Source organism: Bolinopsis microptera, chromosome 13 (assembly GCF_026151205.1).
Source record: "Bolinopsis microptera isolate Bmic1 chromosome 13, MBARI_Bmic_1.0, whole genome shotgun sequence".
Taxonomy (NCBI): domain Eukaryota; kingdom Metazoa; phylum Ctenophora; class Tentaculata; order Lobata; family Bolinopsidae; genus Bolinopsis; species Bolinopsis microptera.
Window position 1 is genome coordinate 979,734 of NC_087084.1, and position 22,128 is coordinate 1,001,861.

Consider the following 22,128-nt stretch of genomic DNA (forward strand, 5'->3'; position numbering starts at 1 on the left):
TATCATGTACTATGTAATACAGTATCATGTACTATGTAAAATCTTTCATTCAGAATCAAAGATTATTCAAAAGAATTGTAGGTAACTAAAACTGCTGACTGTCTGCCGTTCGACTGTCATGTGGACTTGATTAGTGCACTTGCTACTAATTTTTGTGGTTTGGTAATTTGGTCGTGAATTATCAAACCGAAAAAATTGTAAAACGTTGGACCATGGACATTGGACATCGATAAAATATTCTTCATTATCATTATAACGAAATTAACCTTTTTAGCCGTGTGTACGGTCCCGAGCGTGGAGAATACGATAACCGGAACGACACCTTCTGGTACCCGGTTGGCAGATGGCGAGGATTCCACCATCGTGTGTGATAGTGGCTACCAGTACGCAGATCAGGAAACACAAATTATATCATGTGACGTTTCCCTCGATAACAACGGGTACCCTGCCGGCTGTAGAAGTAAGCATCTGTTTTATCCATTAATTTGGAAGTATTATATATTTGTTTAGATTATATATTTTTAATTGTAGTTGACGAAATGAGAGTCTCCACTCAGTGTGTTAAAACATAATTCTTTGTCGACGTTTCGGCTACATGCCTTTGTCATAAACAGGACAAAGGCATGTAGCCGAAACGTCGACAAAGAATTATGTTTTAACACACTGAGTGGAGACTCTCATTTCGTCAACTACAATTAAAAATAAATGATTGACCCACTCATAAGAGCAAAACAAGATTACCAGATTATATCCACCAGCGTGCGCTTTTTCGCATAGCGGGCTCTCACCAGCCCGCTGTCAAAGGGCCCGATATCTCTACAGCCCGCTCATGATATAGCCCGCTAACAAGTGACATTTAATTTGACCAGTAGCAATATAGCCCGGAGTTCTCTAAAATATTTTCAGTTTCTGTATCGTCTCCATGTGAAATTCCTTATTACACTGACTATATATACATTTTAATTTTGTGTCCGGTAGGGCTGCTCATGCAGCTCGTGAGCAGATGACATGATACTTTGATTTATATCAAAGTTATTATAACACACTACATAATACACATCAGCACTATAATCCCCCTATATTATTGATATTCATCGTCATTGACATTACATTCATTATTCCCAGGGCCCAGGAATGCAGTGCATCTCCAGCCCCTATATACGACACAGCCCTTTATGATTGGCTTACATTGAACACGTGACGTGTTACCATGGTTACAACAATTAGTGGCGACCTTTTCTAGAGTTGGCTTTTATACAAGCTCCATTGTTTATTTATAAAATTATATATTAACTGTAATACGCCCGCTGGTGGATATAATCCACATCACCTCGACCCGCGGGCGGAAAAATCGTATAGCACTCGGGCCCGATGGGCCCTCCGTGCTATACGAAAATATGTCCTCCTCGGGCTAGCGCCCTCGGGGACATATGAAATATTGCACGCGCGTGCGCGTGCAATATTTTGTTCCGCCCGCGAGTCTCCGGTGATATGTATATATATATTTGTTTAGATTATATATTTGTTTAGATTATATATTTGTTTAGATTATATATTTGTTTAAATTTATAATTATATATTTGTTAAGATGATCATGAGATGCCCAATGCTCCGGTTTTAGAATAAGGCAGAAATGAACCACCTCATCGATTATCAATAAAACGGTGAGTATGCATGCTTTGGTTGTTACTCAAATACTCGTCAAAAATTCTTTTATAAGTTATTGAAAAAATTCGTTTTTCAGAAATAACGCTGACATTACCGAATAATCCCTCCTTAAAAATGGGTAGCGAAGCGTCACTTACATGTGTCGTCGAAAATGAGTCGGATAACTCAGATATAACTTGGTTCAAGGGCGAGTCGCAACTCCTTAGTCCAGATGACAACTACGGATTTGATATCGATACAGATGCACTAACTTCTATTTTGACTATCAAAGTTCTGGATGATACTCACACTACATCCTACTCATGTAGATTGAACTACCTATCTCCACTGCTCAGTGAACAGTCCATAACTGGTGACCTCACTGTCCTAGGTCAGGATAAGTTTTATTAAATGATACCTTTTTTAATTAAAAAATTATTTAATTTTAAAATATTTTTGTTTAGAACTAACCCGATAATATTACTTCAAGATTTTAAGCGAAGATATCATGCTACATTTTCAGTACTTTTAATAGAAGAATTAAAAGTACAAAAATAAGTGAACGAACACTTATATTCTAGCATCGTTACTTATTCTAGCATCATTCTAACCAAAAATAATATTGTGCACGATTATCCTAGTTCGATGATCCATGGCCATCTTACGAAAACAAATTTGTCTATTTCAAATTATTTTGGTGTCTGGTAGAACTTCAGCAAGGATCCTTCACGTCACGTTATGCCCATATAAGGATCTAGAATATTAAATTAAAGGATTATTCTGTGGTAAATGCTCGATCACTACTAATAGGATCAATATGGAAATGAAGCGTGTAAATTTACGAACTTTAAATTTAACGTATTAACAATTAATATGTATAATAGATGTGGATTTTCGTGGGGAGGTGAGCTACATTTGTTTACTTTTAAGGTGGCGGTTCTGCTCAGCAGGAGAAAGAGGTGATGCACATTTTGTATTATGGAACGCTTGTATTATGGAACGCTTGTTCTACTCATGACCTAGGGCCTAGGGGGTTAAGCTGAAACCGAAAGATCGGGGCAATCGTCACCTTAACTGATCGAACAGGTACTAACACAATTTTCATAAAGAAATGTTTATAGCAGCTTGTGAGAGATAAGGAAGTGTTTATAGTTCTGAAACCTAGTTAATTCATTTTTTCGTGCAATTTTGGGTCAGAAACAGTCACAAAAATGAGTTAACAACAAGGTCGATTTCCCGGTTATTATTAAGCTTTCGTTCATAAAATAATTCGGGACCTTCAAAAGGGGTAACAAGAAGGAGTTACAAGCGTTACAAGCGTTCCATAATACAAAATTTGTATCACCTTTGTCTCCTGCTGAGCAGAACCGCCACCTTGAAAGTAAACGAGAATCCACGAGAATCCACATCTATAACTTATCGTTTTATTTCTTCTTTACCTACAAAACATGTATTTTTCAGACATTCAGATTTTTGTTTCTGACGTCGAGGTCGATCCTGCTGACGCCAAAACTCTAATTGTAGCTGGGGAAAGCCTTTCTCTCATGTGCCAAATGAAGGCTGATAGCCAATATGTGGACAGAGAGATAGAATGGTTTTATGATGTTGACAAAACAGTATGTAAAATTCATAATTATCATTTCGTAGGAAGACAAAAGGTTAATTACAAACTTTCTCGGGGAACACTAAACGAATACGATCAAGAAGAACATAAATAAAAACACTTCAGCCAACAGGCGTATTGGATGGTGAAACGTCGCCGTACAAACACAAAACTGTGACAAAAACTGCTGAACTGGCAGACACGGCAGATTATACTTGTACAGGTAGGAAAGGGGATAATGGTGTCTGGGACTCTGGAGCGGACCACCTCCAAAACCCTGACATTCTTTTTCATACATGGCTATTTTTCAATTATTGTTAAAGAAATGAATATCAATGTTGATGGCCGATCTTCTGCTCAATCCAACGGTCCCTAACGGCCATCATGGGATTGGTTTAACAAATGTTGTTAATAAATGGAGGATTTTACTGAATTATCACCGGAAGTAACTAACGATCGGTTTCTCTAATCATCCAACACTTAGGCACGTACGGTAACGATGGAGCATCATTACCGCCCCTACCTATAACTAAAAAGGTAAAGGTGTACGTGGTGGGCTACAGTGAGCAACCAGACAACACGTTTAGTGAAGTCGGAGCGGCCCTCACCCTCAGCTGTACTGTACAGGGAGATGCTGCCACCACAATCACGTGGTATGTGTTGTTAAAATAAATCTACAGGGTGGGCCAAAAGTCAGTACCCATACGTTGGCCTTTATAGCTAAGTCACTGAGTGCCCAATTTAAATACTTCTTTCTGGTATGACTTACTACCACCACTGGTTCGAGGAATTTGTCAACTCGAAAAATATTCGCGTTCATTTTTTTCAAATGGAGGTTCATTTTCACATTTATTTGATAGTTTGGATAGTCAGATCAAGCTAAATGTTATTGAATTGTGTTTGGCCATTCGAATTACGTTTGTCCTGAAAGAATTAGAACTGTAGCTTCTCAGATGACCGAGATATGAAGCATAACGAGTTTATTAATTACGTGTGATCAGGTGATTGGTTTACCTAATCACGTGATAAGGTGACCCCGTTAACTACCCCGTTAAACATTATGGGAATTGTTAAGGGTGCCCAATTAAGGTGTCGTGTCACGGTGTCACATAATCACCCAGTCAATTTTGTTAACGAGATACAGAAAATGCTTGATAACTTCGTCATTTCTAATCCGTTTTGCCTCATGTTTTCAGATCATATGCAACATTTGATAATCTACCGTCTCTGAAAAAAATTAGGCGTTCAGCATGTCCAGAGAAAACAATATAGGTGTTTTAATATTGAATGGGCGTGGTCTAAAATATTCGAATTTTCAAATTTTGACGACGGAATCCTCGAACCAGTAAGTACAGTATGCCATCTGCAAAGCAACATCTCTCAAATATAAAACACGGCGGAGCTATTAAGACCAACGTATGGGTACTGACTTTTGGCCCACCCTGTAGTTAAAATAGATTCAGTTAAAATAGATTCAGTTGAAATAGATTCAGTTAAAATAGATTCAGTTAAAATAGATTCACTTAAAATAGATTCAGTTAAATAGATTCAGTTAAAATAGATTCAGTTAAAATGAATTCAGTTTTTTCTTTCTTTAATTTGTTGTTTTCTTAGTTGTATAACTTTTCCACTCTATTGCTGCTCAAATTTACACACACTTCGAAAATGTTTACAAATTATCTGATTGATTACATCAATACATTACAATTAAAATCGGTTTATTGTTTCACCAAATTTTCTGTTAAAGTTTAAACTGATTAAACTGTATTTTCCGCACACCTGCGAAGTCAACCACCTTTATTACAGGACTAAAACCGTTGAGGGGGGTGAATCAAACCGACCTTTATTACAGGACTAAAACCGTTGAGGGGGTTAAATCAAACCCACCTTTATTACAGGACTAAAACCGTTGAGGGGGTTGAATCAATCCCACCTTTATTACAGGACTAAAACCGTTGAGGGGGTTGAATCAAACCCACCTTTATTACAGGACTAAAACCGTTGAGGGGGTTAAATCAAACCCACCTTTATTACAGGACTAAAACCGTTGAGGGGGTTAAATCAAACCCACCTTTATTACAGGACTAAAACCGTTGAGGGGGTTGAATCAAACCCACCTTTATTACAGGACTAAAACCGTTGAGGGGGTTGAATCAAACCCACCTTTATTACAGGACTAAAACCGTTGAGGGGGTTGAATCAAACCCACCTTTATTACAGGACTAAAACCGTTGAGGGGGGTGAATCAAACCCACCTTTATTACAGGACTAAAACCGTTGAGGGGGTTGAATCAAACCCACCTTTATTACAGGACTAAAACCGTTGAGGGGGTTGAATCAAACCCAACTCCTGAAACTCCAAAATCCCCTACACTGTTTGAAACCTCGAGTGAACTTAGAATTAGCAGTGCTCAAATAAGCGACTCGGGATCTTATAAGTGCAGTGCCACGTTCGGGGAAACAACTGTGGAAAGTACTGTCGCTGCAGTCACCGTTCTTGGTAGGTAACAGTTCTTTGCTCGGTTTAGACTTCTTTAGAGAGCGCAACTGTTATGTATTTTCCCTATTTAGTTTTCACTGATAATTGGTAACTGCTAAAATACAGATTTGATGAATTACTGGATTTCATTTTATTTTTATTCCATTACAGCTAATATAATCAGCGTGCCGAAAAGCTGAAGTTCAAAATCCTCAAAACCCAATAGTATTTGCATCCCTGAAAATATTCTCCCTATTCCCAGACATCGGTATCAGCGAGGACCCAGTAAGGATAGGCTTCCTAACAGGAGAGTACGGTAGTTTGTCGTGCAAGGTAAAGAACCCGCCGGATAACCCGGCCACTGTCTTCTGGATACAGGAGACAGCAATATGTGTAATATGTGTAATATGTGTAATATGTGTAATATGTGTAGTATGTGTAATATGTGTAATATGTGTAATATGTGTAATATGTGTAATATGTGTAATATGTGTAATATGTGTAATATGTGTAATATGTGTAATATGTGTAATATGTGTAATATGTGTAATATGTGTAATATGTGTAATATGTGTAATATGTGTAATATGTGTAATATGTGTAATATGTGTAATATGTGTAATATGTGTAATATGTGTAATATGTGTAATATGTGTAATATGTGTAATATGTGTAATATGTGTAATATGTGTAATATGTGTAATATGTGTAATATGTGTAATATGTGTAATATGTGTAATATGTGTAATATGTGTAATATGTGTAATATGTGTAATATGTGTAATATGTGTAATATGTGTAATATGTGTAATATGTGTAATATGTGTAATATGTGTAATATGTGTAATATGTGTAATATGTGTAATATGTGTAATATGTGTAATATGTGTAATATGTGTAATATGTGTAATATGTGTAATATGTGTAATATGTGTAATATGTGTAATATGTGTAATATGTGTAATATGTGTAATATGTGTAATATGTGTAATATGTGTAATATGTGTAATATGTGTAATATGTGTAATATGTGTAATATGTGTAATATGTGTAATATGTGTAATATGTGTAATATGTGTAATATGTGTATGGCATTAAGATATGACTGCAGGTAAAGAACCCGCCGGATAACCCGGTCACTGTCTCCTGGATACAGGAGACAGCAGATGGAGATGAAGTGGTTGAAGATCAGTACATCCGATGGGCTGATGAGAGCCCTGTTTTCAGCTCCACTCTAGTATACGACAGGTTAGAATGTGATGATATATTGTTGTACGTTATTTTATTTTGTTTTAATCATCAGATGAAAGTTTTTCGCCGAAACAATAACGTAAAACTGATCCGATATGTGTGTTTCAGTGCCACCCATGATAATGCTGGTGTTTACAAGTGTAAAGCAGACTACACTGTAGATGGTAAAACATACTCTCGGGAAAGCGCACCTGTTGATCTCTTTATTAGAGGTAGTTATTCCTGGCAACTTGCCACATTCCTAGCAACTAGTGCCACATTTCTGGCAACTAGTGCCACATTCCTAGCAACTAGTGCCACATTTCTGGCAACTAGTGCCACATTCCTGGCAACTTGCCACATTCCTGGCAACTAGTGCCACATTCCTGGCAACTTGCCACATTCCTGGCAACTAGTGCCACATTCCTAGCAACTAGTGCCACATTTCTGGCAACTAGTGCCACATTCCTAGCAACTAGTGCCACATTTCTGGCAACTTGCCACATTCCTGGCAACTAGTGCCACATTCCTAGCAACTAGTGCCACATTTCTGGCAACTAGTGCCACATTCTTAGCAACTAGTGCCACATTTCTGGCAACTAGTGCCACATTCCTGGCAACTTGCCACATTCCTGGAAACTAGTGCCACATTCCTGGCAACTTGCCACATTCCTGGCAACTTGCCACATTCCTGGCAACTTGCCACATTCCTGGCAACTTTCCACATTCCTGGCAACTTGCCACATTCCTGGCAACTTGCCACATTCCTCACCTGTTTCACTTCAATTTATATTCTCCTGATTATGTTATTATAGTTTATAAAATTTTGTGTGAAGCTTCATTTTTTAGTTTAAGGCCTTTTCTATTTTTTATTGTTGATAGCATGAATTAATTCATGTTCAATAATTTCCAATAATATTATAAGTTCGAAATAAGATAAATCAAACACATAATTGTCATAACCGGAAACCCACAACTCAAATCGACCTGCTCTTAATATGAAATCTTCAGAGCTCCAACAAAAACTAGACGAGATCACTCTGGTGAACCTGCCAGCCGATACTAGCAAGGTTACCATGGTTACTAAGGTATTTACCTGCACTTACAAGGGAGATGACGGTATTGAGAGCATCTCCTGGAATTTAGATGGGGATATATGGGACGAAGCTAGACATACCGGGTGGTCAACAGTTGACGTAAGGAATACATGAAAAATGTTGGTTATGTAATGAATTTGTGTGCCAGTTAAATCAGTTATTAGTATCGGTCATACTAGCCCAGACAAGGCTGGTCGGTCTTAGTATCATTCGGGGGAGACAAATGATGTAATTCCGTTATCTACAGGGATCCTACCTTGCCGATGGCACATGGGAGAGCACGTTGACAGTAACCAGTCTCACGAAAACCAGCGGAAAGCTAGTAAAATGTATCGTGAACTTCAAAACAGACTCTTACAACAATGCGCTGGCCTCCGAAAGCAACTTTGTTGTCCGCTGTAAGATGTTGTTAAAATATTTCCTCCATTTTCTTTATCAACTCACTTCCTTGTCTCAGGACCTTTTTTACAATATTTCTCCTAACTGATTATTTTCAGCAATCTCTGAGGCGCCCGATGCGCAAACAATTTCTGATCAGGCCTCAGTGGATATCAGCTGTATTTACGCCGGTACCAACGACCCGGATACCGTTCAGTGGAGAGTTGACGGTTCAGCGAAGACATCAGCCGATACTGCTGATACCGGTTTTACTGTCACCACAGGAGTGTTCCATGGTTCTACAAATAACGAAAGGTTTTAAATACATTTGTTTACTTTTTGGAATATATATTTGCTGTTTATGTATATGTATCCATGTTTTATGTTCTTCCCTGACAACCAATACCAGGTAAAATGTTTGTTTTTTTTTTACAAAAAAAACCTCTCAGAAAAACCACCTTGACAATAACCGGCCGAGAATACACAGACGCACAAAAAATTATCAAGTGTGAGTTTATCTTCTCCACAAATCTCCCGCAAGAAACCATGGAAGCTTCTACAACTCTACTCTTCCGAGGTATTTGTAGTATAATTTGGCCACAAAAGTTATGAGTAAAATGGCTTACAGAGGGTCTAATCCCGAAACGTCTACATAATACCTTACGAGACATATTGACAAGGTACGAAAGTCGGTGGTTTTCCGAAAAATACAATTTTTTCTGACTACCAAAATTCAGGTCACCATAATTTTTTCCCCCAAATTATTTTTCACGTATTTTCTTTAATCATGACTTTGTCGATTTACTACCAATATAGTAAGTTATCAATATGATTCATCTAACAAATGAACACTAGTATTACACCTGGGACTACACTGTAGAGAGAAACGTCCCTGAAAGAAGATCAAGAAGAAATTGACTTGTACTTTTTCAAATTTCATATTTTATTTCATTGATTTTCTCAAATACGTACTGGGTTTTATTTTTGTAAAATAAAGAAATGAAAAAATCACAAAATACCATAATTTAGTTTGGGGTACAAAATGAGTAGGTTTTCGGCAAAAAATCCCATGTTTTCGTTCCCAAATCATTTAGGTCACCGGAATTTCGTCGAGGATAAATAATAAATATGTCTCGTAAGGTATGTAGAAAACAGAATCCATATGTCAAAGTGTCCCATCGCGTACAGAATATTTAATTTAAGATTTGATTGACTATATTCTATATATCCTGCTTCTGTTGTTCAATTTAATTCATATCTTCTAGGAATTGTTACGCCACTGGATGCGAACTACTACTCGATTGGGAAGGATTCTGTTTCCTTTACTTGCGAACTAGGAGTAGGAGCTGCTGGGGATGTCCCTACTTTTACTGCATGGTAAGTCTGCATTCCTTTGTTGAGGGGGCTGTCCCTGCTTCTACTGCATGGTGAGTCTGCATTCCTTTGTTGAGGGGGCTGTCCCTGCTTCTACTGCATGGTGAGTCTGCATTCCTTTGTTGAGGGGGCTGTCCCTGATTCTACTGCATGGTAAGTATTATGCTAGTTAGGTCTTTCAGTTTTTACTTATTTAGTACTTAACTTTGGCTGTGGAATGTATCTGGACTGTATCTTACAAATCATTGATCAGTGTTCAGTATACATCACAATTGCAGGTACCTCAACTACAATGAAGCAGATATATCGAAAAACACGGAACTAAAAAACGAGGGTGACTACGTCATAGTAACTAACTCTCAGATCAATAGCGGAAAAATGGAAACTACTCTGACTATCTCTAGTGCCAATATTGCAGTCACTCTTGCTGGGAAATACACGTGTGCATTCTCATATGACAACGGAGATATCTATAAGTCTGAAGGAAACCTTGTTGTACGGCTGGTCACCATAATACCTTCCGATGCCCATATCTACAGCTACCGAGATGACGGGTTACAATTGTCATGTACAATTGAGTCGAGTGACACTACTACCGGTGTAACATGGTCTGGGCCAACAGGGTTTGATCCGTCCGGTATAACCAGGATTAATAATGTTAACACTTACATTCTGACTCTTCCAACCGATGCTGCTGCATCCCAGTACAGCTGTGAATTTGCTTTTACTGATGGACCTACTTTCAAGCCGGTTGGCATCTTTCTCGATGTTAACTTGAACGTGATCGAGATGACGAACCCGACCAAGATGTACAGTACCTATGGGGTTGGTGTTACCGTTACTTTCTCCTGTTCAGCTGGGTCTCGCGAGGAGATGAGTGACCTTAACTTCTGGGACGGAACCCAGGAAGTTACAGCAACTAGGAGGAGCTATGAACACGGCAAGACGAATGCTGAGTACGATTACGTGGTTGATACTAAAGATAAGGATGCGGAGTTTAAATGCTACAAAAGTGCGGATGAAACTTCCGATTCTACTACTCTTGATGTGATGACCTGGACACAAGAGCTTGCAGAGTCAACTGAAGGTTCTGCTGGAGATAGTGTAGTCTTGCTTTGTAAGGCAGAGTGGAACACAGTCGACCAGAACAAACCAGCCTTCACGTGGTTAAAGGGAGCTACAGTCGCTGAGGAGACCAACAGCAGGTACAGAAGACACGTCAGGAAAAACGTGGGTTCAAAGCGAGTTAACGATCACTCTTGCTCTTGACATGGACGGCAGCAAGTACACTTGTACTGCTTTATATACCGATCTTACAGCCGGCCTGACACTTACCAGTACAACCAACATCAAAGTCGCCAGTAAGTCAAATATTTATTTTAAGTTACATTACTTTAAAAGTCATAACTGCCGATTTATGAGAACAGAAATCGCATGTCATGCTATTTTACCCGTACCTTTTTTAATTTTATAAGTTTTGAAGTGAATATTTTTTTAACTTATTGATCTCATATGCTCCTTATTCCAGGTATCGAGATAAATCCAGCGAAGTACGCCATCGTACCGACCGGAGAATCAGCGATGTTCACTTGTGTTGTGATAGCGAAGGAAGGAGTCAACCTGAAGTGGAGAAAACATGCTGACGACTATACTGAGAACGACAAGAACTACGTTGATCTGACGACCTCTGCTCGGCAGGATAACTACAATACAGACAACAAATCAAGGAAGTCCACTTTGACGCTGTCATCCTTGACAAATGCTGACAGTACTGACACTATTGAGTGTTACGAAGAAAATAATCCCGCTCTCACTGCAACCATGGAACTCAATGTTGTCGGTAAGATCATCAAACCTATAGGGTGGGCCAAAAGTCAGTACCCATATGTTGGCCTTAATAGCTCAATCACTGAGTTCCCAATTGAAATAATTCTTTTTGGTATGACTTACTACCACCACTGGTTCGAGGAATTTGTCAAATCGAAAAATATTCGTGTTCATTTTTTTCAAATGAAGGTTCATTTTTGCATTTATTTGATAGTTTGGATAGTCGGATCAAGCCAAATTTTATTGAATAGTGTTTGGCCAGATCTTTGGTAAGATCACCAAACCTATATATATATGGGTAAACTAGACCTGCAGAAGCCAGGGGAACGGCCCATAGCAGGGTAACCAGGATGGCCCGGTACCCAAAAACCTGATTAACTAGCAAAGATAAAAAATAACAATAGGTAATAAATAGATACCAATACTATACCGATATAAGATGCATAGTTCAGAAAGATCAAACCGGGATGTTCCTTCTGTTAGTCTTTTGTAAGAGTCCATGGCTGTCGTAATCTTGTCTCTATTTCTTTTCTTTTCCGTGTTGTATTAGTCTTGCTGTAACGAGGAGTTAAAGAAATGTCTAGTATGGTATACTATGGTCCTGGGAGGTATCATGTTAAAGATATAGAGGGCTGGGGAGGTCACTGAATCATGTGATTGAGAAATAAAAGGAAACTGTGTAAGTAACGTGGTTGTCCCTTCCACAATCAAGAAAGAAGAGGGGAGGGAGAGAGAGACACGCATTGGGTCAAGCTAGAAGTGCCGACTGTCCTGTGGACTAATGAGCTCTTAGAACTGGCAGGCTAGCAGGACCTGTTGCAAGTCTGGGAACAATCTGGGGAGGGGAGAGTGATCGTGTTAGAGGGACAATTACGATTACTAAGGCTAATATAAAAGAGACTAGGGAGGTTCTTAGAAATCTAGATACTTGGTAGCTCTAGCGATCCCCACAGTGTTACTGGTAGAGAAGGCTAGGTGTGATGGAAGGTATCCTCTCTGATGGTATAGTTACAAACGTAGTATTTCCTGTGTAAGGAGAATGCTGGACAGCTTGTGAGATAGTGTGCTGTAGTTTCATTGTCTTCATCACACTATTTGCATGCTGTTGGGTTCGTTGCCAGTCTTGTTTTGGAAATATCTGAGATGACTGCATCCTGTGAATAGATGTGTAAGAATTCTACTCTTGTCTCTATTTTGTCGTCTTACGTCAAGGTGTGTGTCAAAGAAACTAATAATGTTGGAATGGTGGGAAACAGTGGAGGATCTAAAGAGTAATATACGATAAAAGTGAGGTCGGAAAAAGTTACTGTCTAGAATATAAGAAAGAGAGGAGTGAGTGTAAGGAGCCAAAGGAGGAGGTCCAGTGGGAGGAGATGCCGGCCCTTTGTCTTGAATTGATTGATTGCCTTGAATTCATCAATGCGCCGGTACCCAGTGGGGGGTGACGGAGAGTGTCCTTCTAACTGCGTTGAGGGCTCCTAGAGTGTCTATGATGAGGTGGGATTGGGTGATGGTGCCCGATAAGGCATGAAGAACTGCTTAGCTGTCGATGCAGATGTGGAGCTCAGTAGCTGCGTAGTTGGTCTTGGGAGGTGAATGCAGAGGTGGAGTAAAGCCAGCAACTCTGCCTGGAAGATGATTGTGGTGTTTGGTGGTAATGTTCTGAAATAGTCGCTGAGTTAAGATAGAGGACGAACCCCGCTCCTGCAAGATTGTTCTTCACCGAGCTGTCAGTGTACCCAACTAGTGTGTCAGATTTATGGAGGAGTGGGATCTGAACTAGGGCTTCCGAGCGTTCGAGTATAAAATCCGTTTTGAATGATTGTGACAGGTTGGGTGAGGCTGGTGTTACATGTCTAAAAGTGTTGCATATCTAAAAGGAAAAGAGGTGGAAGTATCTTCTTGAGCTGGTCGGAGAGAAGGATAGAGTGAGATGTCAGCTTTCCGTCTCTAAGTCCGTTTGAGGCGGACGAAGTGATGTTAAGCCTGAGGAAAGTTATGAGAGAAATGGAGTGAATCCTGAGGTCAAGAGGGGGGAGTTGGGTGAGGACCTCTAAGTAACAGGTCGGTGAGGAGGAGATGGTTCCTGTGATCAGAAGTAGAGCTGTTCTTTGTACTGATCCATGTGAGAGGGCTGGGATAATGATTTGATTAAAATATGTTTGTGCCTGTCTCGAATTGTAGATAAATTTTATGTCGTGCGGGTTAGTGTCTAGTGATTCTAGGAAGTCTACCTCCGCTATAGCAATCTCTGCATGGGTATGGAATGCGTCTTCTCTAGTCAGTATTCTACAGTCTGTCCTAGTAGCTAGGAGAGTCAGGTCGGGTTCTGCGGTGGAAACACCTGAGCTGGGCGCCCCGTTAGGGACAGCCTTAGGTGTCCCTGGCTCCTCTAATAAGTCGGCGATTCCACTAGTGGATGCCAACTCACCAGAGAGCCTGGAACTGGTCTGTAAAAGTCTGCGTGATGCAGAGTTGTAAGGGTAAAGTAGACAAAGGAAAAACTGCGCGCAAAGTGCGCGGCATGGCAGGGAATGAATGGAAAACGGTCTCCATGATAAAAAATGGAATGGCTTTCGCCGCGACCATAAAGGTCACAACAAAGCGGGAAAACGGGCAGGCGGAGGTTATGTCAAAAGAGGGATACAATGATCCAAAGGGGAGGCAGAGGGAGAGATACCACCGACAACCTGGGTGACAGGCCTCCGACAGTGCACCCACCTCTGTGGGTCTGAGGGCGACAAGTCCAAGAACCAGGTGTGACGGATGGCATCCAATCCCCTACCTCGGTGGTTAGCTTGAGAATAACAGGACTATGCCTTTCTCCAGGCCAATCCGTTCAGTAACCAGCTGACCCAGCACCACCTCTGACGGAAGATGTGGTTCGGATTGGACTTCGCTAGGATTAGTCAGTTTTTCTGTAGACACTAATGCTCTCTCGAGGGAAGACATGAGCCCCGGCGAAACTGACCAAAAACGTGGCAGGGATTCTCACCCTACACACCGAACCTATAATCGTGTGTTCCACGTTTATGTTCTTACTACTAAGCATGCTGCGTATAAGCTGTTTGGAAAAACTCCAGTCAGACATTAATTTTACAACACTACTTTTAGATTGTAGGTATAGCACCTTCACCCTGACTCATGTAATTCATGACTCATCAGTATCTATACATATGCATAAACAATAAATATACTTAATTATCTTTAATTCAGAGTTCGCCGACCTCGTTTCGAAGGGTGTGGTGGCAGGGGAAGAGGTTATTTTCACCTGTACTGTTTCAACCTTTACTAACACTGCTCTAGTCATCGAATGGTTCCAAAAATTCAGTAGTGGTGAAGGTACTTCCAAAGGAGCAGGTAAAAATTATTTTATCAATATTATAAAAAACCATGTATCTGTCGAATGCACTATAACCATTTCTTTAAAATTGTTTGATCTTCAATGAAAATTTCGGCCATCTTATTTTCTATTCTTCCCTTTAGGAGCACAAACTGGAAATGAGTACACGTACACTATTGACGCGGTTGATCAATGGATTGACAATGGTGTTTACTATTGCCTAGCGACATACACTCAACCACTCAACCTTGGAGATGCAGTCTTCAAGTCAGAAGAAGTAAACCTTTTCGTTAGACGTAAGTTGTGTTAGGATATTTAGGAGTCTGTGTAAAAGATGTCATCAGCAAACCCATCATGGTACCCAAATATTCTCATCAGCTTTATCGTTCATAATTTTAATTTCAGAGATCAATCCAACACCAACCACCCCTGTCTTTATCCACACTGGAGAGACAATAAGTTTGGACTGTTCTCTTAGCATTATAGCGGAATCAGCTGGAACATCTGACATTAAATGGTACAAGGACGGAGTAGAGGTCGTGCAACAAGTGGGCGTTTTAGAAGTGAAAAACGGTATTTATGATGGGACAAATGAGCTTCAGAAGTCAACATACACTGACACGGATGTTGATAAAAATGATGGAGGTGTTTACAAATGCGAATTTACATTCGCTGTCGGAGAAAAGATTTCTTTCGAGACTACCGTCAACGTTTATCGTAAGTACCGTATTGAAGTAGAATTAGGTACCGTTATAGAAGCACCGTATTGAGAAAAAGGATACGATTTTGAATTAGCAGTTTTGTTAAAGTACCTGTTTCTAAATCTGGGTGTGGTTCTGTATATTTAATGAGGTTTTTATCAAATCAAGCAAACAACCTATAAATATAATCATCCAACATCTTTGCCCAATTCCTGCCACTCGGATACCACCGTCAATCTTAACGTTTATGGTACGTTTTTCAACGCTAAAAGTTATCTTGCAACAAAGTTTTTGATTATGTACTCATTTCTGATTTCTATCTCACAGCCACATTACAAATTCAATTCATACCAGATAAACTAAATGGTAATATCACGCGAGTGTCATAAATTTCAAATTAGAGAGTATTTATTTATCAAAACATACTTCAGATGTTGAATCAGTGAATAAAGAAGTGAAGAAAGGCTCTGATACAACCATATCCTGTGTTATCACTGGATTGACAGAAACAGCAACAGTGACCTGGCGAACTAGTACAGGACCAGTTCCAGCTGAAAAGTTCACCGCTGTCCAAGGTAGCCATTCTGGAGGGACACAAACATCAACTCTTGCTGTAGACGGAACTCTTGTGAACGACGATACTGCTTACACTTGCAGAGTCACTTCCGGATCTTTGCCCGATTCCAGCCACTCGGATACCACCGTCAATCTAAACGTTTATGGTACGTTTTTCAACGCTAACAGTTATCTTGCAATGCTGTTTTTCATTTGGTACTCATTTCTATCTCACAGCCACATTACAAATTCAATTCATACCAGATAAACTAAATGGTAATATCACGCGAGTGTCATAAATTTCAAATTAGAGAATATTCATTTATCAAAACTTACTTCAGATGTTGAATCAGTGAATAAAGAAGTGAAGAAAGGCTCTGATACAACCATATCCTGTGTTATCACTGGATTGACAGAAACAGCAACAGTGACCTGGCAAACTAGTACAGGAGCAGTTTCAGGTAAAAAGTTCACCCCTGTCCAAGGAAGCCATTCTGGAGGGAAACAAACATCAACTCTTGAAGTAGACGGAAGTCTTGTGAATGAAGATACTGCCTACACTTGCAGAGTCACTTCCGGATCTTTGCCCGATTCCAGCCACTCAGATACCACCGTCAATCTAAACTGAGTGGAGTTGGGTTAGAAACATATAAGAGATACGATGATTTAACTTGTAGAAGCTTTCAATAAACATGTGTTAATCGTCGTCAGCTGAATGTGATGTGGTGGACAATGCTTATATGTGATTGAGTGGTTTCAGGGATGGAGGGTGGGGGAGGTATGGGTGGGAAAGTGAAAATTACAGTACAATGTCAATAAAAATTTAGTCTTCTGTTGAGGTTGAGAAGGAAATGCCAGATGGTCTGGACTTTAAGGATTTGGCAATTTTAGGAAGAATGGGGTCCCAGAGAGAACTACATTTGGGTGCGCGGTCTGTTCTGTTCATGGCTGGTTGTCGTATTTGTATAGCTGCATGTTCTGTGAGGTCAAGTTGGGAGCGTGAGGTGAGGGATTTGAGGACTTCGATTTTGTTCCAGGAGATGGTGTGGCCGGTGGTCAGGGCATGATGTGCAGGGGCTGATTTGATTCTGTCTGTGGATTCGTCGATGGCGTTGTTGAGTCTGTAACATCGTTCGTGTTCTTTCATGCGGTGGACCAAGGGTCTGTAGGTCTGTCCGGCGTATTTGGAGGGACACTGTGAGCAGGAAATTTCGTAGATGGTGTTGGGAGTGAGGTGAGTAGGGGGTGTGGTCTTCGTTTTGGTGAGGAGGTTGCGGAGGGAGGTAGCAGAGGAGTGGGTGACTTTGATGTCGTGTTGTCCGAGTATCTTGGAGATGGGTTTCGATAGGGAGGGATGGAAAGGAAGAGAAACACTAAGGGCATGTTCACGGGTCTGTCGGTTGAATGAGGCTAGGGATTGGTGGCGAGAGGGGTTGGTGAATTTCCGTTGTACTTCGTCCATGATGGTGGTGATGCGGTGAGGAGGGAAGCCGTTCTGGAGGCAAACGTGTCGTACTGTCTGGAGTTCGTCGTCAAGGTGTTGGGGTGAGCAGATGTTGTGGGCTCTTCTGGTCAGTGATCGGATGACTGCGTTCTTAGATGAGTTGGTGGTGCAGGAGGAGTACTTGGTGTAAAGGTTGGTGTGGGTGGGTTTTCTGTAGACTGATGTGGATTTGTCAGGGTGGATGAGAACGTCAAGGAAGGGTATAGTTCCGTCTGTAGAGGGATGTTCTTGGGTAAAGTTGAGGTCTTCAGTAAGGGAGTTAAGGAATGTAAGGAAGGATTCTGCGTGGTTTCTGTCTCTGAAAGATCCAAGGCCGTCGTCAACGAAATGGGAGTAAGTGTTCGGAGGGTCAGGACATGAGGATAAAGCTAAGGTCTCGATTTCAGCAAGGCGGATTTCAGCTAGTTCAACAATGAGGGGGGATCCCATTGTACCTCCTTCGTCTTGGGAGTAGAAGGAGCCGTTGAATTCAAGGTATGAGTTGTCAAGGCAAAAGTTGATAAGGGAGCCTATGGTGGTGGTGGTGACATTGGGGGGAAGACGAGAGGGGTTCTGTTCAAAGGAGGAGATGACAGTTTTGAGGGCTAGGCGCATGTCACAGGAGGTGTACAAGGATTGGACGTCTAAGGAGGCGTGGTAGTGGAAGGAGGGATTGAGAGAGGAGTCGAAGCGGTGTTTGAAGTCGGAAGAGTCTTTGAGGCGTAAGGGGTTCTGGGCTAGGGGTTTGAGGAAAGAAGCGAGGACTTTGTGGAGGGCTTGTAGGGGGGTGTTGTAGAAGCTGACTACGGGACGGATAGGTGCGCCGGGTTTGTGTATCTTAGGTTGTCCGTAAAGTTGAGGCCATCTAGGATGTAGGTTGCGCATCTTGTGGTAAAGGTCGGTCGTGATCTTCTTGTCGGTGTGTAGTTTCTTGAGGACTTTCTGTAGTTTAGTGGTGACGGATTGAGTGGGGTCTTTCGTTAAGAGGGTGTAACTACCTGAGGATAAGTGGTCGGTAACTTTGGTTATGTATTGATCGTGAGTCAGTACAACAGTGGCGTTGCCCTTATCAGCAGGAAGAAATTTCAATTCAGATTTCTTAGATTTTAAAGATTTAAGAGCGGTACGTTGTTGTGGAGTCAAATTGTCGGTGGTCATGTCACGTTTATTGTCAAATTTAGATAATACAGAGGTGACCTGATATGTGGCTGAGGCTTCCATGCCTTCTCCTAGTTGTTTAGTGATATTCTGTATGAGGGGAGCCAGGTCGGGGGTAGGGTCTGAGGTGGGTGTCGGGACAAACTTCAGTCCAAGGGAGAGGACGTCAGTTTCAGCTGTGGAGAGGGTCTGTCCAGAGAGGTTGATCACTGTTTTGGCTGTGTTGTCTTTCTTGGGGGTAGGTGAGGTCTTGAGGAGAGGACCATGAAATGTGGGAGAGGGTATGTCGAGCGTTTTAAGAGTGTCGTAGGGTGAGAGGAAGGGGGTGTCGTATTCTGAGAGTAGTACCGCGAACTTCTTTTGGTGAGTAAGGAGTTGTTTTCTGTGGGTGTATGAAGATTTTTTGGTGTTGAGGTGTCCTAGTTTCTGAAAATATTGAGGGGTTATGAGTGATTCTATGTGTCTGAGGTTGTGCTCATAAGTGCGTTTGTGTTGTGCATATTTGAGGCGATAGTGGTTGAGTCTTTCAGTGATGAGGAGGTTAGATGCGTGAGTGAGGACTTCAGTTGAGCGTTTGGTGGATAGTGGGTTGGTGAGTCTGAGTCCCTTAGGGATGAGTGAGTGATCACGGCAGGCTTTCAGGAATGATATGTGACATGAGTTAATGGCCATGTGTTCTATGCTGTGAGAGGTGGTTTTGGCCAGTGTGGATGCATGCTGTCCAAATAGTGATATGAGTGAGTCATTAAATGAAAGTTGGGTGGTAGGATTGATGTGTTGATTAGGTGTTTCTGTGGATTCTGCACTGTTTGCTGTCTGATCCATAGGGGTGGAGTTGCGTATCAAAATAAAACTGAGTGGAGTTGGGTTAGAAACATATAAGAGATACGATGATTTAACTTGTAGAAGCTTTCAATAAACATGTGTTAATCGTCGTCAGCTGAATGTGATGTGGTGGACAATGCTTATATGTGATTGAGTGGTGTCAGGGATGGAGGGTGGGGGAGGTATGGGTGGGAAAGTGAAAATTACAGTACAATGTCAATAAAAATTTAGTCTTCTGTTGAGGTTGAGAAGGAAATGCCAGATGGTCTGGACTTTAAGGATTTGGCAATTTTAGGAAGAATGGGGTCCCAATCTAAACGTTTATGGTACGTTTTTCAACGCTAACAGTTATTTTGCAACATAGTTTTTCATTCGGTACTCATTTCTATCTCACAGCCAAATTTCAAATTCAATTCATACCAGATAAACTAAATGATAATAGGATGCGAGTGTCATAGATTTCAAATGAGAGAGTATTCATTTATCAAAACTTACTTCAGATGTTGAATCAGTGGATAAAGAAGTGAAGAAAGGCTCTGATACAACCATATCCTGTGTTATCACTGGATTGACAGAATCAGCAACAGTGACCTGGCAAACTAGTACAGGAGCAGTTCCAGCTGAAAAGTTCACCCCTGTCCAAGGAAGCCATTCTGGAGGGAAACAAACATCAACTCTTGAAGTAGACGGAAGTCTTGTGAATGAACATACTGCCTACACTTGCAGAGTCACTTCCGGATCTTTGCCCAATTCCAGCCACTCAGATACCACCGTCAATCTAAACGTTTATGGTACGTTTTTCAACGCTAACAGTTATCTTGCAATAGAGTTTTTCATTCGGTACTCATTTCTATCTCACAGCCAAATTTCAAATTCAATTCATACCAGATAAACTAAATGATAATAGGATGCGAGTCAGAATAAAACAAATATTCAGAATAAAACAAATATTATATTCAAATCTCTTTATTCAACAATATTAAATCATTACAGAACCTAATTTGTGGCTTGATCGTTATGTTAGGGCTATTTTGTTAGCTGATGCTGACAGGCACCGCATGGGGCAGAGACTTAGAACCATTACGCTGGAGGCTTACAATGACCCTTTTTGAACCCCATGGCAGTGCAAGTTTTATTATGGTACAAATTGTAAATCGAAGTTGTGAAAACGATCAAGTCACTCCTGTTTTACACTATCAACAGCTACTTAAAACAACCTAGATTGTACAACTCACTTTGAAGATTAAACTGTTAAGTGATGAGTGATTGGGCTCATCAAACATTTTAGTAGCGGAGACATGCGGATCAGCTTCTTGAGGTTCTAATAGTTCATTTAGACAAGAAGTTTTACTTTTTCAAATTTAGTCGTTCAAGCTGCCTGAGTTCAGAAAGTTTGCCAAAGGGGCCAGGTATTCTTGTCACCTTTACCCTGAGACGAGAGAATGACTTTTTTACCTTTGATTTGAATACACCATGAGTGATTTTAAGGTCGTGTTATAGATTTCGAATAAGAGAGTATTCATTTATCAAAACTTACTTCAGATGTTGAATCAGTGGATAAAGAAGTGAAGAAAGGCTCTGATACAACCATATCCTGTGTTATCACTGGATTGACAGAAACAGCAACAGTGACCTGGCAAACTAGTACAGGCGAAGTTTCAGGTGATAAGCTCGTCCCTGTCCAAGGAAGCCAATCTGGAGGGACACAAATATCAACTCTTGAAGTAGACGGAAGTCTTGTGAATGAAGATACTGCCTACACTTGCAGAGTCACTTCCGGATCTTTGCCCGATTCCAGCCACTCAGATACCACCGTCAATCTTAACGTTTATGGTACGTTTTTCAACGCTAACAGTTATCTTGCAATGCTGTTTTTCATTTGGTACTCATTTCTATCTCACAGCCACATTACAAATTCAATTCATACCAGATAAACTAAATGATAATAGGATGCGAGTGTCATAGATTTTGAATAAGAGAGTATTCATTTATTAAAACTTACTTCAGATGTTGAATCAGTGGATAAAGAAGTGAAGAGAGGCTCTGATACAACCATATCCTGTGTTATCACTGGATTGACAGAAACAGCAACAGTGACCTGGCAAACTAGTACAGGAGCAGTTTCAGGTGAAAAGTTCACCCCTGTCCAAGGAAGCCATTCTGGAGGGAAACAAACATCAACTCTTGAAGTAGACGGAAGTCTTGTGAATGAAGATACTGCCTACACTTGCAGAGTCACTTCCGGATCTTTGCCCGATTCCAGCCACTCAGAGACCACCGTCAATCTAAACGTTTATGGTACATTTTTCAACGCTAACAGTTATCTTGCAACATAGTTTTTCATTCGGTACTCATTTCTATCTCACAGCCAAATTTCAAATTCAATTCATACCAGATAAACTAAATGATAATAGGATGCGAGTGTCAT

General features: G+C 40.7%; 3 protein-coding genes across 3 annotated transcripts in view; 2 read left to right on the plus strand and 1 right to left on the minus strand.

Moving 5' to 3' along the window:
- LOC134825418 (uncharacterized) overlaps positions 1–2,336 on the minus strand; it is a 74,112-nt gene extending 71,776 nt beyond the window's left edge. The window contains exon 1 of the mRNA XM_063837595.1: positions 2,332–2,336. The gene's annotated coding sequence lies outside the window, so the exon portion shown is untranslated. The remainder of the gene's footprint in view (positions 1–2,331) is intronic.
- Positions 1,783–11,077, plus strand: LOC134825421 (uncharacterized). Its single transcript, XM_063837597.1, has 12 exons — positions 1,783–1,972; positions 3,735–3,903; positions 5,563–5,750; positions 5,992–6,062; positions 6,841–6,977; positions 7,089–7,192; positions 7,971–8,155; positions 8,304–8,454; positions 8,554–8,749; positions 8,884–9,011; positions 9,700–9,811; positions 10,087–11,077. The coding sequence occupies exons 1-12, from the start codon at positions 1,783–1,785 to the stop codon at positions 11,075–11,077; spliced, it is 2,622 nt and encodes an 873-aa protein (XP_063693667.1).
- On the plus strand, positions 10,087–22,098 carry LOC134825422 (uncharacterized). Its single transcript, XM_063837598.1, has 9 exons — positions 10,087–11,169; positions 11,337–11,681; positions 14,852–14,977; positions 15,122–15,274; positions 15,384–15,695; positions 16,111–16,401; positions 20,201–20,491; positions 21,243–21,533; positions 21,708–22,098. The coding sequence occupies exons 1-9, from the start codon at positions 11,079–11,081 to the stop codon at positions 22,034–22,036; spliced, it is 2,229 nt and encodes a 742-aa protein (XP_063693668.1). The 5' UTR covers positions 10,087–11,078; the 3' UTR covers positions 22,037–22,098.
- The last annotated feature ends 30 nt before the right edge of the window (positions 22,099–22,128 follow it).

Excerpts from the sequence above, each read along its gene's own strand:
- LOC134825421 (XM_063837597.1), top strand. The coding sequence starts at position 1,783 with ATGGGTAGCGAAGCGTCACTTACATGTGTCGTCGAAAATGAGTCGGAT. Across the intron at positions 1,973-3,734 it reads TCACACTACATCCTACTCAT|GCACGTACGGTAACGATGGA; the intron begins GTAGATTGAACT and ends TCCAACACTTAG. Across the intron at positions 9,012-9,699 it reads TACAACTCTACTCTTCCGAG|GAATTGTTACGCCACTGGAT; the intron begins GTATTTGTAGTA and ends CATATCTTCTAG.
- LOC134825422 (XM_063837598.1), top strand. The coding sequence starts at position 11,079 with ATGGACGGCAGCAAGTACACTTGTACTGCTTTATATACCGATCTTACA. Across the intron at positions 11,170-11,336 it reads AACCAACATCAAAGTCGCCA|GTATCGAGATAAATCCAGCG; the intron begins GTAAGTCAAATA and ends TCCTTATTCCAG. Across the intron at positions 16,402-20,200 it reads CGTCAATCTAAACGTTTATG|ATGTTGAATCAGTGGATAAA; the intron begins GTACGTTTTTCA and ends AACTTACTTCAG.